Genomic DNA, 13,963 nt, shown 5'->3' with positions numbered 1-13,963 from the left:
GCATGGGGTGGTTGTGTAACACTTTGGTTATTATTTGATCAATTCAGACCTTTTTATGAAACTGCAAATTTAAAAACAAGACACCTATGATCTAATAAAACTTTATTTTCTTAGAAATGGCCAGTTTCCTGTTTGTCTTTCTAAGAAAGTATACCCCTTTTTGAATTCCAACTAGCATCTACATAATGGTTATTGAGTACTTCACAATATATTAAGTCTAGATGTTATGGTACATGCATACGATTCAGGCTGCATGAGGCGCCACAGTCACCACGATACACAGGGGGAGGGACAGCAGATTGACTCAGTTCCAGTTCAAAGGAACTCCAATGCCTCCTATTGAAACCCTCTCCAAAAAACACTGCATCAACTTAAACATATACACACAACTTCCACTGTACACAACAATCACACCTGCCATTTAAGCTAATATACTGGAGAGGGTTTTTAGTGTTTAAATTCTCTTTCACAGAAAGAACTTCACCACTGGAACGTTTGAGTGTCTGCTTTCTGCCTTGGGGTCGGGATGGGAGGAGGGGTGCTAACCAAAGAAAAATAATTATAATATATAATAAAAGACATTCAAATACACTCAACTTTTTGCTTGAAAATACAAAACTACATGAGAAAGCATTGAAATAAAATCCATTGAGAACATTTTTTTTTCTTCTTAAAAAGCCCAAGTGCTCCATCACACACACACACACACACACACACACACAATCTTTCTCTTTATCCACACACAACAGAGCAGGGCAACATCCACCCATCTGTTACCTAGTCCGGGCAGCCAATGGTGATGGCAGCTGCGAGGAAGCAGGAAGTCTCTTGACAGTTTTTGTGAGGAGAAAGAGGAGGGCTGGGAGCCAAGGATTAACGGTGGGGGGCATCCATGCACTGCCAGAGAGGCAAAGGCCACCATTGACAGCTGCATAGCCCTTCTCATCTCATCTCCTTAGTCTACAGACTGCAAATCAGAAATGCTTCGGTGAGGAACCCCTTGCAGCTTCTGACAGGTCCACTGCTCCCCCTAGTGGAGCCTGCTTCTGCTGCAGCCTGTCTGACTGCAGCAGGCAGGAAGCTGCTTCCTCTGCAGCCTCATTCACCAGTATCCCGCTTTAGAGCGCTGCAATCACAGAGTCTCTCTGGGTCCTTATGGCTGCGAGTGGATGTGTGTATTAAACTGTGTGAGTGTGAATGGTTGTGTGCAATGTAATGTCCTTATATGCTCATGTGACAGAGTGTAACTGGACCAGATGCCTTCAGTTGTGTTGCAGCGTGTTGGACTCGATGGGCGGTGCCGAGTCATACAGAGTGTCTGTGTCGTGTGTCGGCTCCCCAGCCAGTGTACACGGGTTGGACAACGTTCCCGCTCCGCAGTCACAGAAAAACCTAAAGGAAACAGACATTAGGGATTATATCCACAGCCCAGCCATGCAATGTCTATGAGGAAATAAAGTGACGCTTTGATAGTGTACAGATAAAACTACTGAGTGGAGAAAGTTGGGTCAATATTAAACATCAACCTACACATAAATGCCTAGTCATTCTCCCCCCTCCTAGACAAAACAAGGTCTTACCGATCATGGCGTATAAACTCTACATCGTGCCCTTGGTGGCATTTTTTGATGCAATTTACACAGATTGCATTCCTATCTGTCGTGTTACAGGTGTGACATCTGGCAGGATAAAATACAAAAACATAAATTTACATAACAATTAGATGAAACTAAATGGTTTAAAAGAAGACGTCCTAACTTGTAGATTTTGCCAATTACTAATGTAGTAGTATCCAAAAGAGAAATTCAATAAGACTTCTTAAATAATGGGTTGCAACTAACGATTAAATTGAAGCTTCTTTTGTAAAATTATTACAATTACTGATCATAAGAGTTACAGATGAATCTTGTGTTGTCATAGACTCCAAAACAACTTTCTGAATGGTTCATTGAACACAGTTCACCTGTAGAAGTCGTGCATGGGGTAACTGGTGTAGCTGGAGATCTTGTAGAGGCACTGTCCTCTGCTCACCGCCTTCTCAATGGCATCCTGGTTATTGAGAATCTTATTATCTGAGAGAGCGAGAGAGATAGATTAGGGGGGAGTTTTCAGAAAAGCTTGTACCTGGGCAAAATTTGTGCCCACAAAGCAGCTTGTTACCTTTCATCGTGACGTTGACTCCTGAGGCCAAAAACAGGCCTCCAAAGCGATTGTTGAAGATCTGGTTGCCCTCCAGGGTGGCTGTGGCATGGTTGGTAATTTCAATACCTGGAGAAGTAAATGTCTCATCAGTGCCAGAAGGAGATATAAGCAGAGGGGTCTGTTTTGCTCATGTGGAGTTGGCAAACAAAAAGAAAGAAGCTTACCTGCAGCAAAGCCATCAAAGATGCGGTTCTTGCGCAGTATCGGGTGGCTGTTTGTGCTGATTAGCACACCGGCCTGAGCGTTCCTGAAGATGTCGTTCTCCTCCAGTAGACCTACGGAGAAGGATATTATATGATTCAAGCTGTAGATTAGATAAGAATCTACTTTTTGCAGCGCGACACAGGGCAACAACATTTGAAGCTGCACTTTGTAACAGCTCCTCGGTTTACTACAGAAACCTAAACAAGGGGACAGCTTGCTGGAGGGAGATCGCTGAAACGTCCCACTAGCTGTTGGCTATGTTTTGTCATTTACAGTAAATATCGTACTTTGAAAAAGGTTTTTGTCTCCAGTCTGATCTCCAGCACAAAGCTTATTAGGTATGTGATACATTTTATTAAAATGTATCAGTCTATAGACGGGTCATCCAAAAAAGTGTAGATGCATAATCTGCATAAAAAGCTGTTTAACAGTCAAAATATACCACCGCATGTGTCTTTAACACATACATACAATGATTGATTAATGCTTCCAGTCAATCTGTGATCTCATATGCTTCAAAAACAGGCTCATTTCCCTTCACTCACGGTGGGCACGGAAATAAAATAAACTACCAATAGTGTTGAATTCAGAATATTTGTTGAATGCCCTGGTTGATTGTACCATTCATTTTTTTCCAGAAGCCATATTGTGAGTCTCGAGTTTCGTATCTGGCAACAGATGGTGTTTAAGTACCTCTGCCTCCATTGAAGATGCAGATGCCTCCATCTCTGCCGTCATGAATCTTATTTCGTCTCAGTGTGGGGTTGCTATCAGTCTTGATCCACACCCCCGCCATGGCATTATCAAAGATCTCATTGTCCTCAATGAAGCCAAGACCTGTTGTATTAAACAGCGCATTAGCCACACAGCAAGAACACATTCAGTCGGTATGAGACATACAGAGCGGCAGAGTGAGAAATACAGACCCGAGTTGTAAACTAAAATCCCTCCATTCTGGCCTCCCCATATCTTGTTGCGCCTGATCTTTGGGTTGCTCCCCGTCCTGCCAAGATTCAACAGCATTTCAATAGTTGTATTGTATACAAAAAGAATGGGGAAGACAACTTATTGTATGTTTAAGCGCATTACCTGCTTAAAAAAGGTCAGTCTTTACCTTATTTGCACACCAGAGTACATGTGATTGTAGATGTCATTGTCTTCCAACACACCATGCCCATTGTCATAGAAGTACACACCCACCTTAAAGGATTAAATAAAATAAAAGGATAATAAAATAGTTTTTACTACAAAAGAATGCCACATCCGGATATTGCAAACATAATCTGCAGATTCATCATGCAACTTAAACTCTCAAGACTGTAAAGTAGACAGTACAAGTAAATTAAGTGAACTAAAGGCTGTCAAAGTCTGTTTATTGGAGGATTAAAATGAATGTTTTTCTTTTTAAAGGCACGAGACTCCATTGTTATTTTACTATGTAGAACCGGCGCATTTATCGGATGACTGAGTTTTTGTTGTGCAGCATTTTTATTACTCAAATCAAACAGTCAGGACGTAGCAGCTCATCAACGCCGAGTCCCCCTCTTGAATGTGAAAAAGCAAGTTGAGGAAATAAAAGATTTATAAATGGGTGTGTACGTGTGTGTAGGATGACCCCGGTACAGTTACCTGTTTTCCACTGTGGATGCGGTTCTTGCGGAGGACAGGAGTGCTGCCCGTGGTCACCCAGACTCCTGCCAGCGTGTTGCTGTAAACCTCGTTCTCCTCTATCACCCCCTGGCCTTTCTCATGCTGAAACAGAAACGCAGTCAGCAGTGAAATCCTCCAAACAGGGTGCAGCGTTAGAGATTTTATTAAAAAACTAAAACAGGAAAAGATTTGTTCTGTATTTGCACGAGAAGAATTACATTTAAACCAAAACGAGGATTGCATTTACCACATAGATGCCCCCGTGTTGCCCGTCGTGGATCTTGTTGTGCCGGACAATGGGGCAACTGTTGGTTCGGATCTGGATTCCCGCCAAGGCGTTTCCATAGATATCGTTACTCTCTATCAAACCCCGTCCATCTCCAAATATGTACACCCCTCCCTGGTTACCGTTGAATATAGCATTTCCCCTTGACATAAAAAGAGGGACACAAAGTTAACACATGACCATGTGTGTGTGTCTATCAGTGTAAGCCATGCGACACGTTTTTCAGTCACAATTGACATTTTGTACACAAATGATGTGGTGATGCCTGGAGTGACGCGTGGTGCCTCACCGTATCGTCGGGTCGCTGTTGGACGTGATCCACACACCGGCAAAGTTATTGGCATAAATTTTGTTTTCTATAAACTGTCCCCGTCCCTTCTCATGGACGTAGATGCCCCCTGTTTGGCCGTGATGGATCTCACAGCGCACCACTGTGGGGTTGGCGTAGGCCTTCACTTCAAAGCCGGCTATGCGGTTTCTATGGATGTTGCAGTTCTCAAAGTAACCCTGAAACACAGCAAAGAAGTCCAATTAGATGGCCAGTGACGATTCTGTTGAGTGAAACGTATGACATGACACAGTTTGTGTATTTACCATGCCGTGATCAAAGGTGAACACCCCAACATCTCTACCGTGGTGGATGTGGTTACGTCTAATGATGGGATTTCCGTGGTTTTTCACCCAAATTCCTGCTAGCGCATTGTTGCTGATTTCATTGTCTTCATAGATGCCCTGGAACAGATGAGAAGAGAATCAGAAGACTGTGGAAAGTTTGTGTGCTTATTTATGGCAAATAACTCGAGGCGGAAGAAGAAACTTTTACCTGTGCGTGATCTGTAATGTACAGACCCACATTCTCACAGTCACTGATGTTGCAGTGTTTGATGTTTGGACAAGCTCCTTGACCACTCACACACACAGCCGAACCCACTAAAACACAGGGGCAAATAAAAAAAAATAAAAAACACAAGTGTCACACTTCGGTAGAGGTTAGCAAGCAACGGTGACTTTATAAATCACTTCTATGGATTTAGCAACCGTTTAAAAAAAATATATATATATATATATAGATGAGTAGGGTAATTTAAAGGCTTCCGACGAAAAGGCCCCGCCAAATTATGTTTAAGCATAAGTGACCAATAACCCTAATTCTGATGACTTGTGTAATACAATTGTGTGGTGGTGCCAGATAAAAAGCATGGATGTGGACAAAGCTTGCTCCAAAACGAGTGAATCTGGTGTTGACTTTCACCCTCACGCGAGCTAAGTAATCCACATCGAGTCAACCTAGAATTGTGTGCTTACAAACTGCAACACACAAATCATAATCATTTAGTTATTAACCATAATTAGGGGCTTGACAATGTTTCAAGCAATAGAAAAATATGAACAGCCTTGAACGGTTATAACACAGCCCACACAAACATAAGTATAATACCATTTAAAATAGCATAACATCCAAGCTGTAAATTCTACTTTGGTGAATCAAATCTTGCATCTCTGAATGTTATTAGTTTTTTTTTTTTTAAGCACTGTGTGTGTGTGTGTGTGCGCGCGCATTAGGGTTGTTCCGATACCAACATTCTGACTTCGATACTATACCTGGCAAAATATTTTGATACGATACCACAAATAAGATACTGGAATATTTATCTATGATTGTAATAAATAAAACATCTGTACGGTTCCCTTTTTACCAGCCTGTTCCTGCCCAGCTTTGTGAACACTTAACAAATGTCATTCATATTAGTATTAGCCCACAGCAAGATATTAATGAAAACGACATAGTAAAATCATAGCATTGATTATACACAGCTATGTAGACCTGTTGTCCGTATCTATATGACTAAATCGTTATTCCATGTTTCTAAGTATGAATTACACCAAAATTGCATCTAGTGTGTATTATTTTGTACAATTTGGTGTGCATTCTGACCTCATGACCACATAGACCCACATGAGTGAAACTGCAGGTCATTTTGCATTTTTATATTCTGTTGGACTATTCAGTAACTTATTTGCCGTCTTGCTTTGTCTTGTGTTGCACTTGCTTGATGTTTGAACACACACAGCTACAGGGCTGCCATCTCTTACGGCTTCCCCGTGTGACGCTGCACGTTGATTTCCTGGTTTGTCATAAACAAAGTAAGCGGATTTCAACAGGTTTCACTAAGTTTAGCCGATAGCAAGACGTCTCGTTAGCGATGTTAGCAGCCGTTATAACACGGACATTGATGCTACTATTAAGTGCTTTCGCGTCTGCTTCTTTGAACGCTACATGCGCGAATAGTCGCAGATGAGCCATTTACCGTCGGCGAGGTTGGAGATGAACCAGCGCAGATTGTGTTTTTAGCGTGAGACGCAAAAGCGTGTGCGTCACACGGGGAAACTGAGATTGCAGCCCTGTAGCTGTCTTAGCTAGCTTGACAACAACTTTCCTAACAGTCAAACATTAGCAAATGCAACACCAAGCAGATGTCCTCTTTTACCCGGACATTTCCTCTTTTTGAGACCAGAAAAATGCGTAAAATAATAAATACTTCGTATCTAAAATATTTCCAGATCTCACTTCTGGCATCTTTTCTTTCAACTAGCCGAGGACGGTCGGCAACAGCCCCCCTAAGATGACTCTGTGAGTGACAGCTGCCTGTTGCATGTGAGCTGGAAGCCCCGCCCACCCAGCCAATGCGTGCAGGCGGCCAGACAGGGAGTGAAACACTGAGTGCGCTTTTTTAATAAAGTACCGGTACTAAAAAATAGTCAGAACCGTACCGTTTTAACCGTAAGGGTACCGCGGTACCTTTCTAGTACCGGTACACCGTCCAACCCTAGTGCGCATGTTATTGTGTCCTCTCCCAGTGGTCAGTGTGTGCGTTACCTGTGCATGTTGAGCGGATGATACAGTGGTCGATGTTGGGGCTGCAGTTAACTGTGATCTCCAGACAGTGGTGGGCGTTATGGTGCTGCGCAGACTTATCGTCAGGATTAAACTGCGAAGAGGAGCACAGCAGAGGTCAGACAGTGGCTGCGCTTACTGACAACACATCAAGCTTCTTTCCACCCACCGCATCCACACTAGACTCTCCCTACTAGAGGCATTAGTGCCACTTATAATGGTAGCTGATAACAGACTAAAACCAGGAAACAGACATCTTCCACCATGAGACTTAGAATTAAGAGTGTGACCCTTTAAGACGAGAAACATTAACATTCTCAAAGTAATTTGTCTGATAAGTCCCAACATTGTTAAATCAGGTTCAACTAAAAAAAAAAAGAAAGAAAAAGCTCCACAATCCATGTGATTGTTTTTTTTACTTTTTTTTACATATAATTCAAATACTTTCTAGCTTGCATTATAAAAAACATTGAATAACTATTCATTAAACTGAAGATCAGGCCATAATCTTTTGAAAGATTTATTAGGCAGGTTAGGTTTTATTTTTTCAATCATCAAAAACTAGACAATTCTTCTAGTGTTTGGTTTTATCTAGGGCTGCAACAACGAATCGATGAAATCGATTAAAATCGATTATTAAAAGCGTTGGCAACGAATTTCATTATCGATTCGTTGTGTCGCGCGACTATTATGTTTGAGTATTGAAAAAAAGTTGCGCGCACCGCGCCGAGCTGAGAATAAAAAAAAAAATTGAGCGCTCGCGCAGCAGAACAGAAGAAAAAAAGCTCATGGCCTGGCACGGGAGCACCACGGCAATGATGATTTTGTGCCTAATATATTTAATTTGGCGGCTGTAAAGTATACATCATGCGATGTGTGTATGTTTTTTGTGTTAGTCCATTTTATTTGCTTACTTAGGGATGTTCAAGGAGCAATCTGTTAGTGCAAAACATATTTAGAAAGTGCACAGTCAGTTCTATTTTTCAATAAAGGGTTGGAAATGAATGTTTTTACATTTTTTATCCGATTCATCGATTAATCGAACAAATAATCGACAGATGAATCGATTATTAAAATAATCGTTAGTTGCAGCTCTAGTTTTATCCTTACGAGAACATTGTTTGTTGTTAGTCTCATTTGTGGTTCTTACTTACAGACACGCAAGAAGTCTCCATTTGGGAAATAATAATCTTGTCTTCAACTATGAATAAATAATACATTGAGACTAAGCTGGCTTTTCCCAGTACGAGTTAACAGCTTGACTGTAGTCCCCCGTGAGGGTACAATGAAACGGATCTTTAATATACAGCTATTCCCCAAGTTGGAAGAAGTGTAAAAGAAGTAAAAACCTAAAGACATGAGATCTATGCTCACCTTGATGGTCATGTATCCCACATAGGCATCCTCCGAGCCCTCCATGAAGACAAATGTTGAGTCCCTAGTATTCTCTATCACCACCTTGTCTGCTACTTTACCAGGAGCTAAGTGGAAAGCACAAGATACATTAAAACTCTTATAAATATGGACATTATCACCACAAAGACTATCCGATCTTAAGCGCGAACGTGATAGCATGGGCCGCAAACAATTGAATTGAGTACTTTCCAGTGAGGGAAACCTGCATACCTGCACCAATCATTGTGATGGGAGACTCAATATAGATCCACTCGTCTGTATAAATGCCAGAGTGGACGAAAATTAGACCGTCAAAGTGGGCCTCTTGCACCCCACCCAGTGCATCCTCAATGGTGTCATAATACTGCAGGAGAATAAGGGAAAATAAAAAAAAATGCTTTACAACATAACACACCAACACAAACACTTCTTCACAAGGTGCTTTGGAGAACCTGGACTCAGCATAAAGGTCATTGCTATGGTCAATGAAATAAAACTTGAATGATTTTGTGTTTTAGACATGACCTACCAGCATATTCTCTCTGCCTTTGTATCTCCCGGGGTTACTGTAGAAATGCTCAGCAAAGCCTGGTTTTACATGAGCCCCTTTGTACTGCAACACAGAAAACACCTAAGTCAAGTTTCTGGTGGACATACCAAATTTTAAACACTAGTTCTCATTCGCAGAATTTATATGCATTAATGTTTTTGAATTAAAACAATGCAGATTGAATGTGCTACACAAAGGGGGTACAACACTATCCTCTCATGAAAACGTTGCACTGATCCATCTGGGAACGGCCTAATATCATTCACTGCCAGAATGAACGTCTTCGAAAGACTGTAAATGTTGTTTAAGGATAGAATAAACTATGGAAGTGCTTGAAAAAGTATGAGTGGCTACAATGTCAGCTTATCTAATTAATTACCTAAACTGCAGTGGCCCGCCCAAGTCGTCTTTGCCCTGCCACAGTTTCAAAGTGAACCAAAAAATGTTTCAGTTCAACAAGAGGGCTGGCAGGCCCCCTCCGGCGCACGCATTTCCTCTGCAGTGGTGCACTGTGGACTTTGCCATGTACTTAGTGCTCACAAAGCCCCATGTTCCTGGTGCAATGGAAGCAAGTTCTGTTTATCTCTCCATTCAGTACCAGGGACAGCAGATTAATTGGCGTGTCGGCCACTTTACCACAAGCGGAAAATTGGTCAAATTTTTCCAGGATGCGTGGGAGCCCCGTTAATGTGTTGTGCAGAAAAAATAAAATGCTGACTGTCGTTTTTGCCTTGTCTCAAACTACTGTCACTCATGTGGCACATGCCAATGACGGAGGACATACTTATTTTCATGTTCTACGACATTAAGACTTAATTTCCTAACAATTTACACAAAGTCTATTTAACCTCACACATATTTGCTTGAATGCCATTATTTTTATATAAAATACTAAAAAATGTAAATGTAAAATAATGGATTACAATTCAATACATAAATGGGGAAACAGGGCAAGGATATGTCTTTAAATAGACATAGGCATCTGTTAGCATTGTCTACCGGAACAACTCCATTGTAAGTGCTTAGCCCGGTTATATTGTGATACTTATACTTCCGTTTCATTTATTTTAAGATATTTAGATATATAGAAGATTTCCTTTTCCTAGTGTGCGTAGTGTACTGACTTTACTTCTTTTCCAAAGTGAGATAGTGTTACCTATTGCAAGACTGCATACAACAGCACAGTTTGTTTTTAATATATAGCGAGAAAATGTAAAGAAACTAAAAAAAAGAAATTGACTATGTGCAAAGTTCTTCAGAGAGCACTTTTGTCTTCACAGTAAAACAAAACACAGAAAACTCTCGGGCAGACTTACCAGCTGTTGGAAGCTCTCCTTCCAGGGGTTTGGGTGTTCATGCTCCTCAGGGCTGACTTGGTAGAACCTGCCGGGCTCAGGATGCATCATGGGACGGGTGTACTCAAACACCTCCATGTATAGACGCTTCCTAGAATATTAAATACCACAAAAATATATTTCAGTTTTGCACCGTAGAATGAAACGACACGTTTATATTTCTTAAGCAACACTAACCATAGGATGGGGTCGTTGGCTAGCTGGCTGAATCTCTTGCAGACACAAGCTGCCTGACAGAGGTCCTGCTCCAGTAGGTAGGAGAAGATCTTCAAAACTACCTCATCTGGAAGCTTCTGCTGCAAATACTGCTCTGCTGGTGCTGCTAAAGACACACACATTTACAAAGCAAGCTTTAGGAAAACATATTTTCAATACAAGCACATTAAACTATGGAACCATGCTATTAAATGGATTGCAAAGTAACAAGAATTACTTTGCAATGTTTATTGACAAGAAGAATCAATAAAAATTCAAAAACACTCAAAATCACTCTCCTTTCCCCAGCTGCGGAGATTCAACACACACCTGGCAGATCGTGGCTCTTACCGGACACTCGTGCCCGCTTGGCCCGATGGCCAAAAGCCTCTGTTGATGAAGTCGAAGCTCCCTGTGAAAGAGGGGAAATAGAATTTCAACACCATGCCGACATTCAAGGACTAAGAAATCATACGCAAAATGTACTGCTCTATCACAAAAACATTGTTCTCTCAAAAGAAAACGCAATCAATCAGCCATACACGCTGTGGCTCGTACACAAAAACAATGCAATTGAATGTTTCAGTCTCACCTCCATTGGGCCCTTGCTGGGGCAGGCAGTGGTGGCGGTGGCAGAGGCAGCAGCAGTTCTCTTGGGAAGAAGGGTCTTGCGTCGAAGCTGATAGGGACTATTCTGAGCTCCTGGACCAGACTCCTCAATAGCCATTTCTGCTGCAGGAGCCTCCTCATCTGGAAGAAAAAGGAAAACAGATTTTCTATACATTCACCATTTTTCTTTCAAGAAGCACTTCAATGCACAAAGCTGCAGTGTAGGGCAAGGCCATGCAATTAAAACAAATCCACTGGCTATTCCTCTATATTGCTCAACAACTAGGGTCTCAGGGAAATTGCAGGGAACACCTTAACCAATGACACACGTATTCTTCTTGCGGTAGTGACACAATGGTGTGCATTCAGCTCACAAGCTGTAGGCACATTATGCAGGCAGGGTACGAGTTGGAAAGGCAGACAAAGGTTAGTGACTGATAATGGCAGATGCACCCCTGCAGTCACATTATCAGTCACGTCTAGTGATACACTGCTTATTACAACTGATATCGGACAATGTGCATTTGTTTCTTTGCCTTGCATGTGCAGAATTGGATTCATATTTTCATATATTCGATGCTGTCGAAATTAAGGGCCGCGGATGGAAGTCGATCGGACGTGAGGCTAATAGCTAAAAACTGAACTGCGTAGCTGGCAAATCCGCGGTGTAAACAAATCTAGCTAGGGCTAGCAGACTCCGGCAAACAAGGAAGGGGATGTGGGTCCAATCTGCTGGCTGCATTAGCTTTGAACTACAGCCCCAAGCAGAGAAAATTGACTCAGTGAATTCATCCACACCGCATCATCTACCACAGCTGATCTAGCTTGGCCTTTGAAGCTGGGGGCAACTGGCTAAAAATGCCCATGATACGCCGCGAATGCGTTTTTGTTAACGTTACACCCCAAAAAATGGCAGTCCAAAGACGCCGCAGATTTACACCCTCACAATCGTTAGTGACAGCTGGGAATGCGACGGCCGACAAGACACGCAGATTGTGGTCACATTGTGTGAAGTCGATCCCTTTGCCTCCAGCTGGAGTTACCAGATTTTGCGCTATAAATGTCGATCGGTTGGTTACATACGCATTACGGTCGGCGAAACTAACGCCCCCCCCCCCCCCCCCCACACACACACACACACACATAACATAGTAAGCTCGCTAGCGGTGTTAGCTAGCCCCGATCACTCAAGCCAAACAAAGCGCGGCCTGGCCTAAGCCACAGAGCAAGAAGCCTCGGGTTTTCCTGCTGAACCCCGCCGTCTCTATGAGTGGTGAACGGGGCAGTAACTAAACAACGACGGTTGTGTAAAGGCGGTTAGTGCGTGACACGGCTTAGCCTTCAACCTTTGGCTGACCGTGGCCGAGAGTACCTCTGTCCCCGTTGTTCCGTTCGGGCTGCACCGGGCGCGGCCTTGACACTCGCCTGGGTCTCCTGTTGGTGGCTCTGACGGAGTTCATCTGGGGAGTTGGTTGCTGAAAAATACGCTTTTGTCGACCACACGCTTCAAAATTCAGCCCTCGACCCAAACTAACACCCGGTCGGCGCTGTTCCGAGAAACACACAAGCAATTGCGATCAAAGAACCCGCTGGTATTTGGGGTGTAATGGCCTTTTTCCCCCTCCGTGGTGTTACAGCTCCCCCCGTATCGCTGCACAGTGCCAGCTTCGTCTCAGTCTGTAGCAGGAGGAGCCATTAACCCACACGGGAAACAATCGCGAGAAAAAAAAGAGAGCGTGAGCGTCCTCTCGACCAATCATACTTGGCGTTTTATGTCCGCGTCCTGCAGCTGCCAATCAGGAACCTCGTATTAGGCGACTTGACAAACCTTTCTGTTGGGACTTGGGATCGGTCAAGCGGCGATATGATCGATGCACGAGGAATAATAAGGGTAATTCACAGCCTTGGATCCCATCGTCCTGTGCATGAAGGACCGAGCTACAGCATCTTGTATCAGTGTTCCACATGGACGAGGGATAGCAATTACTTGTGAACCACTTATTTCAACAACCCCCTTTAATCGTTAACAAAGAGCAATAAATTTGTCTTCATATCTAATTGATTTGTTATTACACCACATTATACCACATATTAGGGAAGATGCGAGGTGTATAATATTCGTGGGACAAATAGTGGAGTAACAACTGCTTATATTGAAAAGTTCAAAGTTTACACACATATATATTCTCACATTTTAAAATCTGAAAATGAACCGAAAATTTAAATGATTGTACGGCAACATACATTTATTGTTAGATGGAGCCAAGCGGGGTCAATTCCAGAATATAATGTAAAAGAATTATAGTTAAGTTTGTCTAACTTAATGTTAAATATAATCATTTACACTCCCGTGTCAAATAAACGATTTTTGAGAGGAGGAGCACGTTTTGTAAATTAGTCAGTAAACAACCACCAGATGGCATTGTTATGCTTCAAGACCATGATCTCATAGCATTTATATATAATTTAATAATTTATTCTATTAATAAATATAAGTTTGAGCATGACACCATTGCAATTCAGAGGGATGTAATCTGTTTGATTTTAATGTGATTTTGGAAAATATAATCAAGGTTAACACATGTGTACACACTCATTCTTATACAGAATAAAATAAAAAA

General features: G+C 42.2%; 1 protein-coding gene across 4 annotated transcripts; it reads right to left on the bottom strand.

The window, feature by feature from the left end:
* Nucleotides 1-87: 87 nt before the first annotated feature.
* On the bottom strand, nt 88-13,041 carry fbxo11b (F-box protein 11b). Of its 4 annotated transcripts, none has more exons than XM_037463458.2 (22): nt 12,715-13,041; nt 11,326-11,483; nt 11,064-11,145; nt 10,716-10,860; nt 10,500-10,629; nt 9,163-9,246; nt 8,865-8,997; nt 8,613-8,719; nt 7,221-7,332; nt 5,166-5,272; nt 4,937-5,074; nt 4,632-4,849; nt 4,304-4,484; nt 4,036-4,158; nt 3,521-3,606; nt 3,333-3,409; nt 3,100-3,243; nt 2,367-2,477; nt 2,161-2,268; nt 1,964-2,072; nt 1,581-1,679; nt 88-1,392 (listed from the first exon to the last, which is right to left on the bottom strand). In XM_037463458.2, exons 1-22 carry the CDS (start codon nt 12,800-12,802, stop codon nt 1,263-1,265), a joined length of 2,670 nt encoding a protein of 889 aa, XP_037319355.1. In that variant the 5' UTR covers nt 12,803-13,041; the 3' UTR covers nt 88-1,262. The 4 variants fall into 4 exon arrangements, with proteins under 4 accessions (XP_037319355.1, XP_037319356.1, XP_037319357.1 ...); XM_037463459.2 differs by having other exon boundaries at nt 10,716-10,857; XM_037463460.2 differs by having other exon boundaries at nt 11,085-11,145.
* Between the last annotated feature and the right edge of the window lie 922 nt (nt 13,042-13,963).

The sequence above is a fragment of the Pungitius pungitius genome, chromosome 21 (genome assembly GCF_949316345.1).
Source record: "Pungitius pungitius chromosome 21, fPunPun2.1, whole genome shotgun sequence".
NCBI classification, from domain to species: Eukaryota; Metazoa; Chordata; class Actinopteri; order Perciformes; family Gasterosteidae; genus Pungitius; species Pungitius pungitius.
The sequence above is the reverse complement of the archived record's forward strand: the minus strand, read 5'-3'. Positions and strand labels throughout refer to the sequence as shown.